General features: G+C 33.6%; 1 protein-coding gene across 1 annotated transcript in view; it reads left to right on the top strand.

Moving 5' to 3' along the window:
- LOC126974833 (uncharacterized) overlaps positions 1 to 21886 on the top strand; it is a 97920-nt gene extending 76034 nt beyond the window's left edge. Inside the window, exons 2-9 of the mRNA XM_050822502.1 lie at positions 7360 to 7446; positions 8728 to 9187; positions 13869 to 13977; positions 15062 to 15144; positions 16722 to 16858; positions 17865 to 18045; positions 21218 to 21369; positions 21780 to 21886. Coding sequence (XP_050678459.1) covers positions 7386 to 7446; positions 8728 to 9187; positions 13869 to 13977; positions 15062 to 15144; positions 16722 to 16858; positions 17865 to 18045; positions 21218 to 21369; positions 21780 to 21886 — 1290 coding nt within the window. The 5' untranslated portion in view covers positions 7360 to 7385. The remainder of the gene's footprint in view (positions 1 to 7359; positions 7447 to 8727; positions 9188 to 13868; positions 13978 to 15061; positions 15145 to 16721; positions 16859 to 17864; positions 18046 to 21217; positions 21370 to 21779) is intronic.
- Positions 21887 to 22301: the final 415 nt, after the last annotated feature.

Raw genomic sequence — 22301 nt, 5'->3', positions numbered from 1 at the left:
GAATTCATACCTGTTGTTTCGTAGCAGCAAAAATATGGATTACGATTAATCAAGTCTATTTATAAATGTAAAAAGGATAATGATTCAGTGTTAAATTAAACTTTTTTTTCAATTTTATTGATTTTCTAATCCATATTTTTGCTGATACTTAATAACAGGCGTGAATTCTTTATGAAATGGCTTTTGTTGGACTTAAATTTTCCGAACATTTACAATTGTAATTTATAATTTTTTACACCATCAGAAAGTAGATATTTCAACGAACAAAAAGCCCCCAATGTTTTTGAAATCGAGATAAACCGTTTTTTACCCTAAACACCCCCCATTTTCCACTTCCCGACCTCAGATCGCTCGTAATTTATTTTTCCCTTAATCTTTGTTATATTCTCGTCCTTTACCAATGGGTTTCATCCTACTGTAATTTTTTTGGTTTCAAAAATTATCGACCCTGGTCTATATTATATAATACAGACATTGATTCACTCGTTGATAATGACAACAGATGAAACAAAACTTTAAGAAAATATGAAAAGATTGATAATTATATTAAGAGACGCGAAAAATAAGGAATGATATTTGCGCTTGGCACATTGAACATCAAACATAATATTCTGGTAAGTTGAAGTTGCCTGTACACGCTGATGTGACAGAAATTTACATAATTGACATACGAGATGACATCCATTAAGATGGTAGGAAATATAATAAGGTCGAAAGTAAATATAATATTGATATAATGATTTTGAAAACAATCAATCAATTTGATGAATTGACAATTTGAAAATTTAAATACTAAATAATTGAATAATAAGTAAATGAAATTGAATAATAAATAATTGAAATTGAAATCTGCATGTTCATAAGCACATTGAGGAATTTTCTAGACACTGTAACATTTATAATGTTAACACGAGGAACAATCATAAACTTGTTTTGCCTACTACAAATTTGCTTCTACAATAATATCCCAGAAAATGTACAAAACAAATGTGTTACGAAATTTAAAATAATTGTTAAAAAACGTTTGTGTGGGAAAGGTTACATAAACGATTTTCTTAATGACACCTCGGACTGGGAATAAAGTGATCACCCTCAGGCTCTTTAATTATAAATGTTTGTTGTACGATATCACGTTGTAACCTATAATATTTTTATATAAAAAAACGCGCTGAGTTTCTTGCGCCCATTCTTCTCAGGTCTGAGGCAGTCTCTTTTGAATGAGTGGTAATGTTTGACGTTCAATAAGTGATTTTGAATCCAATTTGAATTTGAATAAGGATTCAATTGATTATCCTCTTTCATGATACAAACAGAAGTGACTCAAACTAAACCTGACAAATCTATACTAATATTTATAACAGGTAAAGTTTATGAGGTTGTATGAGTTAATTTCTGAATCTACTTTACCGATTTTGAAAATTTTTTTACCAAAAGAAACTTACATTATTTGTGAGTCTTGTGGCTATATATAAACCCGAAAAATTAAAACATTTTTTCGTAGTAGTTGGATTTACAAAGTAAGTCGGAGAAAAAACTGTTGACCGAAAACTTCTCTTACGAACTACTGCCTTAACGATGAGATATATGTTATTGTTTTGTATGTATTTATTTATTTAAATAAGGGACGAGACGAGCAGGACGTTCAGCTGATGGTAATTGAACCGACCTACCCATTATAATGCAGTGCCGCTCAGGATTCTTGAAAAACCCCAAAAATTCTGAACGGCACTACAACTGCAACTCATTTGCCCAGTAATTTCACTAGCTACGGCGCCTTTCAGGCCAAAACACAGTAATGCTTACACATTAATGCTTCACGGCAGAACTAGGCGCCGTTGTGGTACCCATAATCTAGCAGGCATCCTGTGCAAAGGAGTCTCCCCCTGGTAACACTGGGCGAAGTCGCGGGTAACAGCTAATGTTAAAATTTACCAAACCCGACTTTTCTAAAATATAAGAATCGATTATAATGCAAAAAAAGCGAATAAGCATCGTCTATCCGCATAGAAATGGGGACAATGAAGCCACGAGAATTGCAAACACACTGTATTCTCAATGAAAATCCCACACAAACGCTGGAACTCATTATGCGCGGTTTATTTTAAAACTGTATCTGAGCTAACATTAGTTCCTCCTTCATGTAACAAAGCTAGCTGTAATACAGTTTAATTTTACAGCAAGGGGCATTGTTTTACAATTTCCTTTTATACGCTCTTGGACACAACGATAAATTTAAGTAGTCTTGATATGACAATGGTTAAATAAACGTTTAGTAGATAATATATTTTTATGTTGAATTTATACTTCGGACAAAAATATTTTAGAGAAGATATATAATGTAATGGGACGAAACGAGCAGGACGTTCAGGATTATTGGAAAACCCAAAAATTCTGAGCGGCATTAAAACTGCGCTCGTCTACTTGAAATATAAGTTGTCAAGTCATAGTTAACCAGTAATTTCACTAGCTGCGGCGCCCTTCAGACCGAAACACAGTAATGCTTAGACATTACTGCTTAACGGCAGAAATAGGCGCCGTTGTGGTCAGTCTCTTACCAAAGATCGGTCCTGCCTACTCTCATCCAACCTATTCCAGCGATCCTGACCAGATAATCATTCCATCTTAAAGGGGGGGGCTTACCAATACTACGTCTTTCGGTACGTGTTCGCCATTCATGGACTTTACTGCCCCAACGGCCATCTGTCCGTCGAGCTATGTGCCTGCCCACTGCCACTTCAGTTTCGCAATCATCTGGGCTATATCGGCGACTTTGGCTCTCTTACGGAACTTCTCATTTCGGATTCGAATTCTGGTCTATTGTTAAGGTTTAGAATTGCAACGTTACACTCTTTCTAGACAATTTAATAACAAAAGTACTCTAACAACAGTTTCTTAAAATATAAACACGGTCATCACAAGCATAATGGATATTAATTAACTACTTTACAATTTCTTTCGACACTCTATTCTAATTAAAATTGCTCCGAAATCATTGTAAAAATGTTTTCAGACTCTGCAAAAGAAATCTTTGAAATGAAAGAGAATATTTCTTTATGAAACATTTAAAAGATTCGGGACAATAACAGCTTTACGAATGTTTACAAAACGTAAAACCAATAAAATTTATCAGCGTCACCTTTCGAAGAGAGCCTTTTATGAATTCAATTCTTGTTAATTCTCTTGATGAGTTCTTTTGAAAATCTCACCCAAAGAAATTGTAAATACTATCGTTCTTAAGAAGTGAATACTTGGCGTCCATTTTCCTTGTAACCGTACGCCATAAAAGAAACGGATTAAGCTATTTCTAAATAATTGTACTTTTTCTCACAATAAAATAAGCTAAACAAGAATGTTATTCCATCATACTAATGACTAACAATCCAAATATTTTTATTCAAAATAGGATATGAAATCACATACTGAGAGTCAAAAACTACCACCCATTCGAAAATTTATGCCTCAGACCTGAAAAGAACTGTCTTCTTTAAATGGCCTGACGGCAGTTGCTTCTTTCCCAAGTCAGTGGATAGTTAAAAAAGTCATCTATGTTATTTACCTTAATCATATAAAGGTATTTTTACAATTCTTTTAAATTTCAGATTATATTTCTGTTGAACATTTTCTGGGATGATCCCATACACGTGTGTGCATACATTATTAGTATTCCCCATTTATTATTCAATCAAATGGGCAATTTAAAAATGCTTATGAATTGTCGGTTTTTACATGTCGATTCGTAAATATACCTCATATATATGAGTCTCCAAGAAATTCAAATAAATTCTCTTTGAAAATATGTAATATTATCAAAAAATCAATATCAAAATTCTTAGCCACCAAAGAAATATTTCTACCTTTAAAATCTCTGGCCTTTATGGTTCCGGAGATATCGTGATGAGTTAATTCAAAGGTGGAAATCTCTTATATATTATTACTAGCTGACCCAGCAAACGTTGTACTGCCGATATTAAAATCACGATACAAAAGTAACTTTTGATTGTAGATAGGTGAAAATTTGAAGTTGTACGTATTTTGTAATGCTGACTCATAATCAAACAAATTAAAAAAAAATGTGAAAAAAATTAAAAAAAATCGTGTGTGTGGTAAGGGTGGTCACCCTTAACATTAGGGGGATGAAAAATTGATGTTGTCCGATTCTCAGACCTACCCAATACGCACTCAAAATTTCATGAGAATCGGTCAAGCCGTTTCGGAGGAGTTCAAAGTTTACCACCATGACACGAGAATTTTATATATTAGAGATGTTATATTGCTCTTTGAAAATATTATGTAATATTATTTCATAATAATAATATATATGTGAATACCTAAATATTTACATTGCAATAGTAGGTACCATATTTTATTAACCAATAAAGATTTGGAGGATCCGTGTCTTCTACGTAAGTCGGTACTGGCTAGGAGCCGATCTAATTCCTAGCCAACAGATATGTTTGAAGCGTTTACGCAAAAGCAATCATAATGTCAAGATGGCACCAGCTACCGAGTAAGTTTTTTTGACAAATTCATATTTACGAATTCTTTAATCGAAAACACATTTGCTTATCTTTGTGTATATTTAATTATGGCGGGCTAAGATCGAGGCGGGAAGGTGAAAGTAAGCGAAAGGGAAGAAGTGTCTAAATAACATATTCGACACCCAAATATAGTTTTTCCGTTAATCAATTTGATTTTCATCTGCTAACCAAAGGTTATTGCCGAGGTTCGAGTCGACGGAAGTCCCGTCGATATATAAAAACTCAAATGGCAGCCGCGTCACTTCTTTAACTCGGTTATGCTGAATAAATAGCCAGTCATAAAAAGTTAAACAAAAACATTTATTATTAAAATATAATCATCAACATGGAATTAATTTGAATACAATTATACTTTCATCAGGAATTTTCTTTGCAAACGCGGAATATGAATTATGCAAATCCAATCAAATTACTACAAGCTATTTTCGAAAGCAATGGAAAATCACTCAATCGAAAATCATAATAGCATTTACATAATTATGACAAGGACTTCACAATCGACCTTACCCGGGATGTTAATTTTTAATTAACAATCGTATTGTTTGCCAAATTAAATGAAGGTGCTTTGATGAATATTGACACCAGCTGCTATCAAGGTACTTCTTCGTTTTAAAGCTACTATAGTACAGTTGTGAAGAAAATACTTTAGAGTTTTTGAAGTGGAAACTTCTTTAGCTGCGGTGGGCACTTTTTGGTAGTGGAAAATCTTATGGGTTTAAGTCACTGACAGGCTCATGATTGGCGCACGCGATAAACAAATAATTAAAAAAGTAAATATAAATTTATAGTTAGGTACTTTATGGACGGGTAAATGGGAAATACCAGTATCTCGTGAGTATATTCAGTATATCTGTAGTTATACAGCTGACGTATTGTGCAATGTTAGTGCAACGTAACTTTGTGAAATTGAATGGATTTAGTGAAATGTTCAATGTGTATAATATGCTGTGTATTGTTGAAATAGTGTTTTTGTTTGAATAATTTGTTGTTTGAATAATTATTGAAAATAACTTCTAAATATTGATTGAAACTAATAATTTATTTGTTTTCAAACATTATAAAATTTTAAATTTTAATACTTCAAGTTCTAAGTTTTTACTTTTAACTCCATTCTCTACAACTGCAATTTTTTTTTATTTAACTTTATTAAACATAAATATTTATTTTATTTTATCAACAATTAATATTTATTTTTATTCTTTGACCTGTATTTAGTCTTGCACTAAATCCGATTTAGTTTCATTATTGATGTTTATACAGTCAATAGGTTGCAAAAGAGCTGGCATAGTATATTGTCGGTTCCCATGCAATTATGTGGAAAAGAACCGGTTCCGTAAGAGACATCATCAACAAGATCCTTTGTGTCATGGCTAGTAGGCTAGATGAGGCACTGGGCGAACCTGAACGCTAGACAAATTCCTTAGCATTTGATGACTAACATTTAGTTTTAAAGCCTGGTTACACACAATTTATGAACATTAAGGATCTTTGCTATCTGTCAATGAATGAATATTATTATTATTATTATTATTATTATTATTATAAATATATAAATTTGTTTTTCAAATTTTCTGTTAAATATTTCCATCTCAAAACATGGTCAACGAGCCTAAAGAATACAAATTAAATTTGTAACACTTTATGAACGATGCGGAACTCGAATCCTCTCCTCCTCTCTTTCGGGAGCTCTCGGGGCCCGTCCGAGCGCTCTTACCAACTGAGCCAACAGTTCGAGTGACACATTGTTTATAAATCTTGCTATGTCTTGTTTAACTCTCAGGTTGTCCATCTACTACTTGCCAGTAATTGATAGACTGCTAAACTCTAGTAATTGCATATTAGGAAATTTACTAGAGATGTCGCTCTTTCAAATCTAAACAATTGTTTTGATAATCCCAAAAGTGTGTATCACTTTAAAAATAATTAATTGTTTAGAGCCTAAAGAACCTTTTATCACGTTATAACTTTTTATTGCGACTGTATCCTTTATATAATCTGAATTAAAATAATTTCAGGGCGTGTTATTTCATTATTTAAATCACTCCGTCCTCTTCGAAGTACAAAACTCGAACGCCTACAAAATTTATGTATTCGCTTCATTTTTAACCTACGTAAATACGATCATATCTCCTCCTTCCGAAAAAAACTCAACTGGCTTCCTATACGTCTACGTCGTAATTCCCACATTCTACACCTTCTTTATTCCATTATTTTTCACCAAAACACTACTCTTTACCTTAAAGACAGATTTGAGCTACTAGGGTCTCAGCATGAGCTCTCGTTGCGTTCTGCTGCGAAACAAATACTTAATGTTCCTTTCCATAAATCTGATAGCTATCATTCTTCTTTCACCATTAATGCCATCACTCTTTGGAATCAACTGCCGCTTACTATCCGTCAAGCACAATCATTAGCATCCTTTAAAAATCAACTAAAAAAACATTATCTGTCCTCTATTTGATATAATCTATCTGTATGTATTGTATTCATCAACATAATTCTACAATTCTGAAATATTATTTTTTTTCTACTTTTTACATGCGTATTATTTTACTTTCTTATATATTTATCTATATTTTAGTATAGTCTATATTTTGGTATAGTATATATTTTATATGTGTATATTTTTGACACTTTTCTTCTTTTAATGTACTGTCTTTCTCTTTTATTGTATTACAAATGGTTGCCTGATGTAATTATGTCTGTTACTAGTTAAGTTATATTTTGTTAATGTGGTGTCAAAAAAGTGTAATAAATAAATAAAATGTCTTTAATTACATACAATTGTGTTCATTACTAATAACGAATATAATTGTTCCAGGGAATATGATGTTCTAATGATGTAGGATGTACGTGCCAGCGGCCGCGGCGCTTCTTCTTGCCGCACTTTCTGCTTTACCCTGCCGAGGTGAGTTTATCACATAGAATATACTAGCGTATAGACAACCTGACGGCCAGAATATGAGTGACCAATTTTGTATTGTCAATGTTAGCTAGTGGTTAATATTCAAAATACTTAGGAATAGGAAATACAGTGTATTCTGACTTTAATTGACTTAAAAGCCTTTTGATTGAGCATGCGACTGCCCCGATCTTTTATTTCGACAGAGTAGGTATTGGCATATCAATAAATAAAAAAGATTGATAAATCCAAATGTGCATGCCTTAGGCTAGGGTTACTATGGATGCGAGTTCTGACGAAAAATTGTTCTGACGAGTTCTGACTGATTGGTCAGAAGAAACAAATGCCTGGTATCCAATGACAGTGTTAACACTGGCAATGACGAACGCGTCAGAACATGCACGACGTCGTACGTCAGATGTACTCGTCAGAACAAATTTTCGTCAGAACTCGCATCCATAGTAACCCTAGTCTTAAGCGCTCATTTAAAGGGATTTTAAATACAGACAAGTTTTCACTAATATATAACTTTATTATATAATCTTATTAATATACTTCCAATTTTCTGATAATTTTAAGTCAAATGTCAATATAATTATAAATACATCAATAATAACATATTAATTCCACGATTCTTGGAAAATTGTTATAGTTAAACCTTTACCCAAAACTAGCCACCCAACCGTCTTAAAAGATATACGCCTTATTAACATTCTACCATTTTTGTCAAAGATTATTGAAAAAGCTGTTTGTAAACAACTTACCGAGTACTTAGAACAAAGGAAATTTTTCCTCAATATCAATCGGGATTCAGAAATGGTTATAGTACCACTACAGCGCTCTCAAAAGTCATTGATGACATATTATCTGCTCATGATACGGGATAGGGCACAATACTGACTCTATTCGATTTTTCTCTCTGTCACTATCCAAGTTACTATGGTTTTGACATTAAAACAAGTTATGGTTTTTTTTTCTATTTATCTTTATTTTTGGTCGCAGATTGTCCAGGCTGTTTATGATGATAGTACCCATAGTGTTTCTGAGGAAAGTCTTATAACACGTGGTATCCTCAGGATAAAAAAGTCTGGTTTATTCCAAAATATAGATTTAAACTTTGGACTAATACTGCGATGGATATAGACAGGCTTCCACAGGAATCCTACAAATTCAGTGTCCAATACTAGATCCAATCACGAAATAAGAACAAATAGTACTAAGCCACGTATAGTGTAAGATCTGTAAACTTTTACATATAGTTTTATGTATTGATATGATATTTTTCAGGTACTGATGCCGATCCTTCAACATCTACACAAACCAACACTCAACCAACTATTAACAAATTCTATCAAATGCTTCATAAGCCTGTCTTAAATGAAACAGATAACACTTCAAATAACCCTTCATCAAAACCATTATTTACACTACCTAATCTAAAGTCCACAACTTCTGCAACCTTGCAAGAAATTCTCCACAAATGTACAATCGATGAAAGTATTTCAAATGCCAAAAGTTTAAGTGGTGCTATAGAGTTAAATAAGAATAGCAAAAATCGAAAAAGACGGATAGCTACTAAGCAAGGATATGAAATTGTTAATATATTTGAAGATAATGAAAGCAAAACTACTCCATCACCAGTGGTGTTAGAAAGACGGAAAAAACCAGCGGAGACGGGGTCAAGTGCACCTTTGCTGAATTATATATTTGATACTTATTCAAATACTCATCAGCATAGAAACGACCGGTAAGTACATCTCAAAAAAGTTAAGACATTATTATTTGAAAAAAAATATAAATATACATAACATACGTTTTACTGCGAAAACTACAAAAAACGATGGGAATAATTATATTTATACGATAAGATGCAGCATGTTTCGAAGAAGGTTTTAGTATATAATAAGTTATTGACTACTAATTCAGAGAGAGAGAGAGAGAGAGAGAGAGAGAATTTTTGACTTAGATATATCTTTATATTCACTTCTCACTTTTTACCCTCAAAAATGTCAAATTTTTATTTGCAACTCCTGTTTCCAACCAGTACCTACTGTTAATTTTTTTAAGTGGGCAACGATGGCCACTTCTAATTAGAAATTGCTGAACGAAATCTCGGATCACATTTTGATAAAACGCTGTATGGTTGAAATTTGAAAAATCAATATTCCTGACCAGGTATCTATCGATCTCGTAAATTTATACTGAAAACATCCGTATTTGTTTAATTTAAGATTTCATTTTATTCATAATAAATTATTATTCAAAGCGATAGATTTGTTTTCTGTGATGAAGAAAATATTTTTATATACATATTTATCACCTAACCATTGCACTTGTTCTATATATTTCTAATTGCAACTAACATTAATTAAATGATGGTACCGTAAATTTATCTTTGGTACGAATTATTTACTCTGAAGTCAACTTGTAATTGCTCAAGAACACAGGCGTACAATTTCATCCAAACTCGGGCAATAGTTAGAGGGAAATCGTAATTTAGTTTGTTCTTCATAAACAATTTGTTTTAACTTCAGCTATAACTTATTTGTATATTGTTGACGTTTCTCGCTTAACAATAACAATACGTCGTGTTTGTGTTAAACTTTGATCTAATTTGATGGATATAGGATTACTCATGTAACGCATTCTGGTTGTATTTCGTTGATTAATATCAAGATAAATAATATTATTAATAAGTTTTAAACACACAATAGCTTACGCCTTCACATTTAATTGTAATACAGGATGTCTTAAAACTAGACTATATGTCTTAAAACGGTAGATTTTGACGTTCAATAAGTGATTTTAAATCCTATTTTGAATAAAAATATTTGAATATTGAATTTTATAATTTCTAAGAAAATAAGGGATGAGACGAGCCGGACGTTCAGCTGATGGTAATTGATACGCCCTGCCCATTATAATTCATTGCCGCTCAGGATTCGTGAAAGACCCAAAAATTCTGAGCGGCACTACAACTGCGCTTGTCACAAATAAATTCAAAATCCGGAAACACAGGGCGAGGTTCGAACCGGGGGCAACGTGGTAGAAGTCAACGGTTCTACCTATTGGCTATTTTTTGATTTTTTTTAAGACTTTAAGGGATGAAACGAGCAGGACTTTCAGCTGGTAATTGATACGCCCTGCCCATTACAATGCAGTACCGTACAGGGTTCTTGAAAATACAAAAATTCTGAGCGGCATTACAATTGCACTTGTCACATTGAGACATAAGATGTTAAGTCTTATTTGCCCAGTAATTTCACTAGCTACGGCGCCCTTCAGACCGATTACACATTAGTAATGTAAGTAGTAATAATATGTAAGTAATGCTTACATATTACTGCTTCACGGCAGAAATAGGCGATATTGTTGTACCCATAATCTAGCTGGCATCCTGCTAGCAAAGTGCAAAGGAGCCTCCCACTGGTAATGAATTTATTAATTAAATTAGTAAATAATTAATTAAGTACCAACTAAAATCAGATTGTGCACAATGAGCATAATTTTCGTTTTCAACAATAGGACTGTTCCAAAATCAGAGAAGGTTTGCATTTTTGTATTTGTATATCTAATGAATAAAATCAAATTCAAATTGACCGATTTTTTAAATCTTTACAACAGTAGATTGGTGAGTTACCAGTGAGCAACTGGGCTGTAATATATTTAATAATATTCGAAGATCTTTACATGAATAACTGTTATTTAAAAATATATAATCTTAGCTAATATTATTTACTTATATTGTAAAATTCAGTCCCAACAATGTACAACAATGATGCGAGTGACTAGTATTACATAAATTACGTTACATTCTTTTCTAACTTCTCACCCAAAATGCACATAAGGGGTGACACGAATATTATTTATGAAAGACAATTAATTAACTATTGGTTATATTATACGTTTTTAATAATAAAAAAAAACACCATGTATAAATTCGAAAATGACAATGTGTATTAAATATACCTTCTTAGTTTTGTCTTGTTATAACTTCCACCCCAAAATAAACATTTTAATGACATGAATATTAACTGTCATAAACAAATAATTTACTACTAGATATCGATTCGTGAATATCATTTATCGCAACGCTAAAGTACTTTTCTTTTTTTTTAAACAGCCCGTAGTTATAACTATGAAAATAACAACGTTATTATCCATATTAAATACTACTGAGCATTGTCTTGTTATTACTTCTGACCCAAAATGAACATGAGAGATGACATGAATATTAATTGTCAGTGACAATTAATTTACGTAAGCGTTATAATACCTTCTACCACCTTTAATATTTGCATAACTTAATATGCATAGACTGGGGGCGTAGGTATATGGCGGTATGTAGGCGCATATCTTGTGTGAAAATAGCATTATATTATCGATTACATCTTCGACGAATATTTTCTATTAAAGATTTTATGAGCTTACATGTTCGGTAAATAAAATAAGAAGAGATGTTTTTTAACGAGCTTTTTATTTAACGTATTGGGTGTGTTTCTTTAAATCGCTTTACCAGCACGCAGGGTTCTTTGCACAGGATGCCGGATGTATTATGGATACCACAATGGCGCCTATTTCTGCCGTTAAGGACAAATGTGTAATCATTATTGTGTTTTGGTCTGAAGGGTGCCGTACCTAGTGAAAATACTGGGCAAATGAGACTTAACATCTTATGTCTCAAGGTGACAAGCGCAGTTGTAATACCGCTCAGAATTTTTGGGTTTTCCAAGAATCTTGAGTGGCACTGCATTGTAATGTTTAAGGCATATCAATTACAATCAGCTAAACATCCACTTCTTTTCGTCCCTTATGGTCTTTTAAAAAATGCTAATAATTGCTAATAGGTAGAGCCGTTGACTCTACTACGGTACCCCCAGTTCAGATTACATAGGTATCATCAGGTGACCCGTACGTTTTTTTTATGAAAATAAGGGACGAGACGAGCAGGACGTACAGCTGGTGGTAATGGATACGCCCTGCCCATTACAATGCAGTGCTGTTCAGGATTCTTGAAAAACCCCAAAAATTCTGAGTTGCACTACAACTGTGCTCGTCACCTTGAGACATAAGATGTTAGGTCTCATTTTCCCAGTAATTTCACTAGCTACGGCGCCCTTCAGACCGAAACACATTACTGCTTCACGGCAGAAATAGGCGCCGAGTGATACCCATAATCTAGCCGGCATCCTGGGCAAAGGAGCCTCCTACTGGTAATATTGCTGTAACGTTGTTGCTGATTTGTCCATCTCTTCCTTAGAAAAGTCTCAAAACACTGTCAGATGTACTTGATTTATTTCTTATCTTGTTCTTCGTATGCCTAATAGATTTTGATTTTAATAATGAGCATACTTTTCCAATAATACTGTACGCTTTGAGTATTACATCATTTATACAGCCTAGCGAAACTGTCTTAGAAAAAATCAATTCACTCGATTGTATGAAATGTGCAGTCATTGATACATTGACAGATGACAGCTATAATCTTGTGAAAAACGGAGATAGCCGAAATTCATTACGTTTTTTGCAACTGTTTGCTTTCAAACCTAGCCGGATTATACTTCTTCGTCACTTACAGTATTGTAATACTACTATTTCAAACTTATATCAAATGACTGCACGTTTCATAGTAAACTAAATTTCAATCAGTATTTAAATCCTCTTTGCATTTTAACGTCTAAACAGACTATGACAGCTGTGAAAATGTCGAAAATAAATAGACTTTAGAACTAACCTCTAATTTGAGCAATTCACGCACACTAACAAAGTGTCATACAAATAGCGATTGTAAAACCTATGTTTTGTCTGTTTTGTCTTGTCACTCACACTAAACTAATATTGCTGGCCTATTTTTATCGGTTGTCTAACTGCAAGACACTCTATCTAGACATATAAATTATCTAAGTTTTGAGGCAGTTGCAAATAATTTCTTAATTATAGTAATCTAATAATAATATTCATCAAATGTTAATGCGGCGTGGTCCCTAAAAATTCACCGGGGTCCGCAATGTTTCATCGCAATGTTGATGTTTAAATATGTGTAGTTCACATTTTACTAATTTAACTTGGCTTTTAATTACGGCTTATTGGTGTGGGTATCGACCAGTTTCAGACCATTCGGAGTTCCTTCATCAACTATTGTGTCACAATAGTTTCAGTGATACCATGGTCGTCATCACCACATGAGCACCCCGTGCCCCTCGCGCTGACAAGCCGCGCACTACGAGCACAAGTCCTCAGTATCAGACGGGACGTTATCACGAACCCACTACACCTCATGAAGGACCTCCGAAAAGTCCAAAACTAGTCGGTACCCACACCGATAAAACGTGAGTTAAGCCGCGTTAAATAAATAAAGCTAAAATGTCTCACGAAATTTTTAAAAATTTTATAGTTTGTAAATGTAGTAAAAATGTGTTTTCTTCTAGGGCGGGTCACGGAAATAGCATATATGTTGCAGCTGCACCTGAAATCGAGGCCTTAGTTGGTTCAACCGCCTACATGGACTGTAAAGTTGACGCCTTACACGATAAATTGGTAATAAGTATGTTTTTAATCATCATCCATATTTATATCATCCATCAGTCATATATACGTCAGCACTCTCAAAATTTCCTATGGGACCATAATATTAATAAGAGTAACCTGTCCGTTCGTCTGTCTTTCAGTGTCGCACAATCTATAATTTTTAGTTACCTGAAATTTAGACAGAATGAATAATGCGTTTGTAATATAAAATCATCAAAACCAAAATGGCTCTGTAAAAAAGGTTCTTTAATAAAAATTAAAGAGTTACGTTATAACTCAGATAAAATTGTCGTAACTGTGGACATATTATTATTTTGATACCGCGCAAAAATAGTTGGTCCGACACTTATTCCCATTAAAAAATGGTGTCAGAGGAAATTGCTGCTTACGAACGATTTTCATCATATAGAATGTTCCACGGCGGCATTTTTTTAATGGCCCCAAATTCGTTTCTCTGCCACTCCAACAGCCATCGAAACAATTTTGATTTTGTTACCATGAAATGTTTGCGAGGCGACCATGTTGTATTTCAAAGTAATATACATTATTTCAAAATGATAAGTAAAATAGCACGATACTTTTAGATAATTATTTTACTCCTTATAAAATTTTTAAATCAATTTCCAGCAATTTAAGCTATAACTCAAAATTGATTCATAAGGAGTAAACTCCAAAAGTTATGGTTAATGAACTCATAACGATAGAGTAGTATTGCCAATATTGCTTTCTCGCTTGCACATTATCAATTCACCTCACACTTAAAGTGAAACATTGTAAGTGAATACATTCAGTTAAATGAAAGATTCTTTGTAATTGATTTATAAGTTACACAGCAGTAATACAAGAACTTATATTTTGCAATTTGATTTATCAAGAACGTACATTTTGTTGTATAACACGTGTTGAATGTGTTTTATGATGGAAATTTCTGTAATCTACAAGCGTAAAGAAGCAATCATAAAAGTCGTTCGTGCTTTACTGCAGAGTAAATTATGACCTTCCTACTTGCTAATAACAAATTTTCTTGCAAAAATAAAGAATATTGTCGACAGCTTTATACTTTTATCATACATTTTGTCCTTTGTAATACAAGGTGTCGTGGGTTCGAAGAAAAAGCGATGAAGCACCTATGGATTTACTGACAACGGGGACACAGCCCTACACTGCTGATGAAAGGTAAAATAAGGAAAATATTTTCGGTCTTATAATCGAATAACGAACCTTAAGTAATTGGCTGCCGCACAGTGCTTCTACACAAAATTAAATTGCTTACTATGTTCCGCACTGAAGTCTTCTGTTAAAACGATTACTGTAAGTTCTTCGAAGAAACTGTCATGGCTTTTTGTATGGAACACAGAAGCTACACACAGTCGTCTTTTGCAATTTGTAAATTGACACTTTAAGACCTGCGTTTTAATTAATATTTTGTGAGTGTTAATCATGTATTTCGTTCTTCTGGATACAAGTTGCACGGAATTAAAACATTTGATTTCTTCGGAGGAGCCTTTCATTCACTCAGGGGTTCCTGTAGAATACTTAATAATTACCTTCTAACAAAAAGTAGACAAATTGTAAATTTACATTTAGAAAATAGAAGAAAACGTTAACCTTTGCAATTTAACTAACTAAATAAAGAATACTGTTTGAATTTGAGTTAATTCAATTGCGATTCAAATGTATAGGATAGAAGAAAATATTAAGACTTTGTTGGAGAAGAAGAAAATACATTTACATATTGAAAACCCCGAAACGGGGCCTATATGTCGGGCTCGGGTGCCTTCTTGAATGCCGAAAATGTAGCAGACAGGGGCGTCTCGGAAGGGAACTCGAACCTTGGACCAACAGCTCGCTAGGCTGGAGAGAGGATCACTAACGATCTTTAAAGACTAGTAGTACAAATGAGAATGATTAGACAATTTATAAAAAGTTTGTATGTACGCACGCAAGAAGTTGTTCTTCTTTGGGGTAACAAACAAAAATCCATTTAAAAATTTAATCATTGTCCATTTTTCGTTACTAGCATAACCAATATTGTAATAAATAATGGAAAATATTATTATACCGCATAATTTAGTTATATAATGTGTAATTAAATATTATTAAATTATTTTTATACAATTAGAGAAATTATACATTGAACTTTATTTGATTCTCGTTCATTGGTTGTGGTTCAGTAGACATATGTAGTTTTAAGAGTATAATACAAATGTTCTAGTGGACCAGCAACGTCAGAGTGTCGAATTCGCGTGACGGTGTGCGTGCGCATCGTAAATATTGTTTGATAATCTTTCCTTAACGCGCCAGAAGATGTATAACTGCAAAAAATGTAGTATATCCCGTCACTGGTTAAGCTGCCACAAAGCGCGTGGCGCACATGCCCGACTTAAGCCGCCGCGCGTTACCGACGCCAATTTCAACGGGCTCGTGTTACATTAAAATTTATTGCTTTTGAAGTGTGTTGGCTTGTTTATAAAAACGAACGAAAACAATGCTTTTGTTATTAAACAAGCTAGCGCTTTGTTAGATTACATAAACAATAGATACTGCGTAATTTAAACAAATTTCGTTTAAAGTAGGGCTGTCATGCATATTTTATGATTTTTTAGATTTACCTACAGATTACATTTCGATTATTACTAATTAATGTAGTAATTTTTTATAACTAAAACATACTTCAAAGTAACTAATTAGTCATAGAATAGTTACTAAAACATCATAGATAATACAAAAATTATTTGTATACACATCTATAGATACTCGGCAAGATTCATACCTCCTGATATTTGGCGGCTGGAGATCAAATCAGTGAAGCCAACAGACGCGGCCTTTTACGACTGTCAGTTGTCTGCCCACCCACCTAGAACTGCTAGAGTTACGTTGAGAGTGCCTGGTTTGTATTTATTGTTAGCTAATTTTATATGATTTTTATTTGTAAGTTAGTATTTCTTACTATTTTGCCAAATACTAGATGTACAAATAAAATTTGAAAACAAAATTTAATGAACAATGCGGGACTCGAACCCGCGACCTCTCGCGTTCCGTGCGAGCGCTCTCCCAACTGATCCAAACCTTCGAGTGACGTATGGTTGATAAAACCTTATTATGCTTTGTTCATCTCTGAGGTTGTAGCTTCATAAAATGATGTTTTCAAATTTTGATTTGTGTGATTAATTCCAGAAGTGGTATAGTACTATATATAGTATAAATACTTGTTGTTTTATGGAAGACGTGCTCTGGGTACCCAGTGCTTTGTGAACGGCTAGATCACTTGGCGTTGCGTAGAGACGTCGCTTCTTTGTGTGTCTTTTACCACATTTATCACGGGTGTATATTGATACATCCCGAAGAGCTGATTCCTACCGCCAAGTTCCACCTTCGCACGAGACGCCAAAAATTTGTTATCATTCCCACCATCTAGCTGTGTGGTTTTCAAGGAACTTTCTTCCACGTATTTTTTTGATTTTCTTTTGGAAATTCAAGTATAATAAATTCAAGTATATTCAAGTATAATAGTTCGAGATATAAATACTCATACATAAAAAAGACTTAGGATATGTAAGTTGTCCACTCTTCTGTTTCTATAGTCAAAAGTCTGGCCTCACTTTGAACGAAGCTTAAAGCTTTTACATTTATCCACCTCCCGATATTTTGGTCTTATTTTAAGCGCCATGGACGCGGTTTGACTATTTTGAATCTTAAAAATGGGCTGGGAGTTTCTTATCAGTTCTTCTCTCCACATCGATGTAGGTGACGTTTACCAAGTGTTGTTACAATATGTTATGTTATTGTCACTCCTTGTCTCTAACTCACTGTTTAAGTTTCGATTTTAACAAAACAAAATTTAACTTTATTTTTTATCATCTTAATTTCTTATTCAGAAGGTATTAATTTTTCAGAAGTGTCAATTAGAATAGTGGATGGAGCTGGTGCAGTGGTAACCGAACAGGTGTGTGAGGTTGGCAGCACTGTCGCGTTGAGGTGTGAAGTGAGAGGACTAAAAATGGAAGGTGGGCCCTCGCTTTTGTGGCATCGGAGGGAGTTCCTACTGAACGATGACACTACACGCGGTGGTATAAGGTATAAATGTACAAAAGCGGCTACTTTTCATTTCGCCCAAAAAGTTTTTTTTTACGTTTCAAAATTAGCATTGAATCGAATTCTTCGGAACTTCAAGTGTTTATTTGTTTTTCCATATTAAAATAAAAAAAGCACGATATATTTTTTCCGGACCGTAAAAACGTAATGTAACGTAACCTGATGATATGTGATTATTAAGCGTCAAATAAACAGACAATAATATGAAATCGAAAGCCGAAAATCAATGACGTTCTATACATACAGACATATCATTCGCAGTCTGATAACGGAACGGCAAAAGTGTGCTTAAATTGTCTTTAAGCACACTTTTCTCCTCAGTCGTGTGTCAACTGTGTGTCAATCAACAAGCCTAAATGTGCTATAAAAAGTGCTTCAATAACACATTAACGACTTAAAAAAAAGATGGTGTGACTTATCAATGGTAAGGTTATTTTATTTATATATTATTCATATGAAAAAAGCGGAAGTAATTTAATAAAACAAATATTTTTTCATTACATATGGTACAATATTATTGACAAGCCCCAGACTAGACCCGCTTGTCAGAATGGGACAGATGAAAGGACATAGTCAGAAATGAAAATAATAGAGTCGCTCTTTTTAACTGACTTCAAAAAAGAAGTTCTCAATTCGTCGGTATATTTTTTTATGTTTGTTAACTTTCGACTGGATGAACCGATTTTGATAATTCTTTGAAAGTTTTAGTTGAAAGCTGGTGCTTCCCGTATGGTCCCATAGCAATTTGGTCCAGATCTGATAATGGCAACCACAAGAAAACCATAAAAGTCTTAAATTTGCTATAAGTATGTGCACAACAAATTTACGAATAACTCAATATCGCGCCTGCCGATATCGATAATTCTTTTCTTATTGAAAAGGATATACTTCAAATATAGTTTGGTGATAGTATTATAATTTTTTATAAATAATAAAAAAAAATAGTAATTGACGTAGATGAATATGACAATGATCAATGCAAGTCCTTAACGACTTACAGTAAGGGTGCGGATCTGTGGATTCTGTCTGTAATAAAATTGCAATGCGCCATCGTTCATTACTGCATAGCAAAATTTTGTAGATATACACAAATTTAGACAAATTATTAGTTAGTGTACTTCAGATTCACTAAAAATAAAAAAAATAACAATAAACAACCGACTTCAAAAACACTATTCCAAAACAATAGATATAATATGCACTAAAAAGTATAAAAAAAAATCACGTATTTTTATACAATCTAAATAATAAGTCTAATCGAGTCGGTTGTTTTTTTGTTAAAAAATTTTTAAAGGCACAGTGAACAATAAGTAGCATATTGCTAATCATTGTTTGTATTTTGTGTATTGTAAACGGCTTACAATACGTGAACAATTACATACTAGTGCTATTCACGCGTTATCACGGAAGTAACGTTACCTTGATAATTTATAGGTACTTATTTACATCGCAAATATGTAAAAGCTAATATTTTTCACCTTCCCCGTTCACGAGATAATGAAAGAGAATTGGCGCCAGTTAGTAGCAAGAGGGAGATATGAAGAAATTTACAAACCAAATAAGCATATTTGAATTACACCACTAAAGCATTTAAGTGTTTTGGACTTAACCAAATTTAAAATTTGACAAAAGCTGTCATACAAATATATGTTGATGTCCGCTTACACTACATAATACACCAAAAAGATATCCTGGAAAAGAAGAAGTCTAAAAGACAAATTTTATTTAATTCAAGGAATTAACTATTTAAATAACCAGTACAACTAATTATTTTATTTGAATAAAAATATAATATTTGAGTATTAGTTTCTCTAATTAAGGGTTTCCTTAACTTATTAAATCCAAATCCCTTTAGAACGTAAAGAAGTAAAAAATATAAACACAGGCCAATAAATAAACATACAAACTTTCCCCTGTATAATATGAGTGTGATTTTTGATTAAAAACGTAAAAAACCTCCGACTGAACATCTTGATCGGAAAATAGAGACAGACTGACGAACGTAAAACTTATTGCAACCCTCTTTCTTTCGACTGGGTTTAAAAAAATATCTAACTGCTACTCCATTGATGTCACTGTCCAAATCGGGTTCTAAATTCAAAATACGCAGCTGAACCTGAAATAGTGTTTTCATTGCTGCCTATTGACCAATAAAATTTTAAAAACTGGAGTAAACGCAGAAATGTATATACATAGCAGTTGAAGCTTGTTATGGTGTTATTTGTGTCATGTGCCATATTTCGACTCTGATTTTGTATGAGGTGCATTGTCTATATGTATAGAACGTCATTGCCGAAAATACATAAGTATGTGGCGGGCAAGGATTGAACCGAGGGTCAATGCTTTGTGACTATCTAACAAAATTTCCTGTTATTATTGTATCTTTTTACAGTCTTAAAATAATTTGATAGCGTGCGTGCCTATATTTATAACCATAAAAAGTCATAATAACATCTTTTAAACTTTATTCTTCGTGTCAAGTAAAGCTTATTATACAATATTAGCTGCAATATGAACTGCACTCAAACAATTTTTGCCTATTTAGAAAGGTCAATTATTTGAGTATTAACTACCAACATGTAAAAAATGTTTATTGCATACAAGTGTGTCAGACTTCAAAGCATATTAATAAATACTTACTTTTTCCCCAAAAAAAATTTTAACGTCGATAACACCAAACACCGGCTTAATGGCGGTAACTGACTACTTTCAAATTGTAGAGTCAGTAGTGACGTACAGAATACACTAGACAATAGAATTTAATATCGCGGGAATTTTGAAACCAGTCTTATGACCTAGGTACACATAGTGCCAAGGTACAACAGGTTCCCCTATAGATTCACATACATACACGCACACACACATCGTCACACACACTAACACTTTATTAGTGCTAAGTAGGTACCTACTAAATGATTGTAAAATGGATGAGCGGGATGTCTAGGTAGAACCTCTTGCTGCTAGACGACCTAAGAAAACAGACCAACTTTATTACTATAGTGTGCGTGACAAGCTAGTCCTACACTCGCGATTTGTATGTCACTTTGTATTAGTGTGTGTACTTAATCTTAACTTAAAGTGATCTAAGGTCCCATCAATAATATTACATCAAAAATTGAATTTGAATAAAGAGCCTATATTTTGTATTTGTTAGCGTGCGCACGGAGTTTGGCGCAAATGGCGCCAATTCTGTCCTTCGTGTGGCTCGAGTCCGTGGTGACGATGCCGGCGCTTACTCTTGTAGCGTGGCCCGGGCGCCCTCACCAGAACCACAGCCTGCCCATGTCATACTACATGTTATAAAAGGTAATTATTACTATAATTAAACTCAATCACAGCACTTGATTCCACGTTTTCACTGTTATTTTGAGCTATGCGACGATTGGCAGTGGGCAGGGCACATAGCTCGACTTACAGCTTTTACACCCTTTGACGCAGTAAAGTCCTCGTATAGTGAATCGGAAGATGCAGTGTTGGTAGGCCCGCCATAAGATGGGCCGATCATCTGGTCAAGATCAATGGAAAAGATTGGATGAGAGCAGCACAGTACTAATGTGCTCCGTAATTGATTTTCTACTAAAGGAGTATTGAATTCGGTTGTAATAAGAACAATCTTTTTAAAAAAAGGTGTATAGATTTACTACTCACTTTTATTTAAATGTTTAAATGATTAATTATACTATATATAAATATTAATAATCGTAATCTGTTCTTAGGTGAAAGCCTGGCGGAACTTCATCAGGGCAGCAAGATGGTCGATTTGGACACAACACTTGTCACTCTAACAATTGTCATTGTATTACTAAGACTTTACATCGTATAATTAAAAATCTATTATTAATTTGATGTTTCATTTCATGAATCCTAGAAAAAATACATTTTAGAGTATAATAATTATTCACCCATATAGCCGAGTAGTTAGTAGTTTAGTATCAAGGGGCAGTAATGAAAGATGGAGCAGCATAGCAACAAACTGGTACCCATTAGACGCCAAAAGAAGAAGACGTAGACCTGGTACTAGATGGAGAGAGGACCTAGTAAATTACGAAGGAGTGATGTGGTCACGCACCACATACAAAAAGGACCAATGGAAAAAGAAGGGGGAGGCCTCTGCCCAGCAGTGGGATGATATATAAAAAATATTGCAAATAAATTAGTAATAGTTTTAATATTGTAATAGGCTTTAATAAATAAATAAATAAATAGCCGAGTAGTTAGGGAGTCTGCCTACTGCGAGC

The sequence above is a fragment of the Leptidea sinapis genome, chromosome 34 (assembly GCF_905404315.1).
Source record: "Leptidea sinapis chromosome 34, ilLepSina1.1, whole genome shotgun sequence".
Classification (NCBI taxonomy): Eukaryota; Metazoa; Arthropoda; class Insecta; order Lepidoptera; family Pieridae; genus Leptidea; species Leptidea sinapis.
The sequence above is the reverse complement of the archived record's forward strand: the minus strand, read 5'-3'. Positions and strand labels throughout refer to the sequence as shown.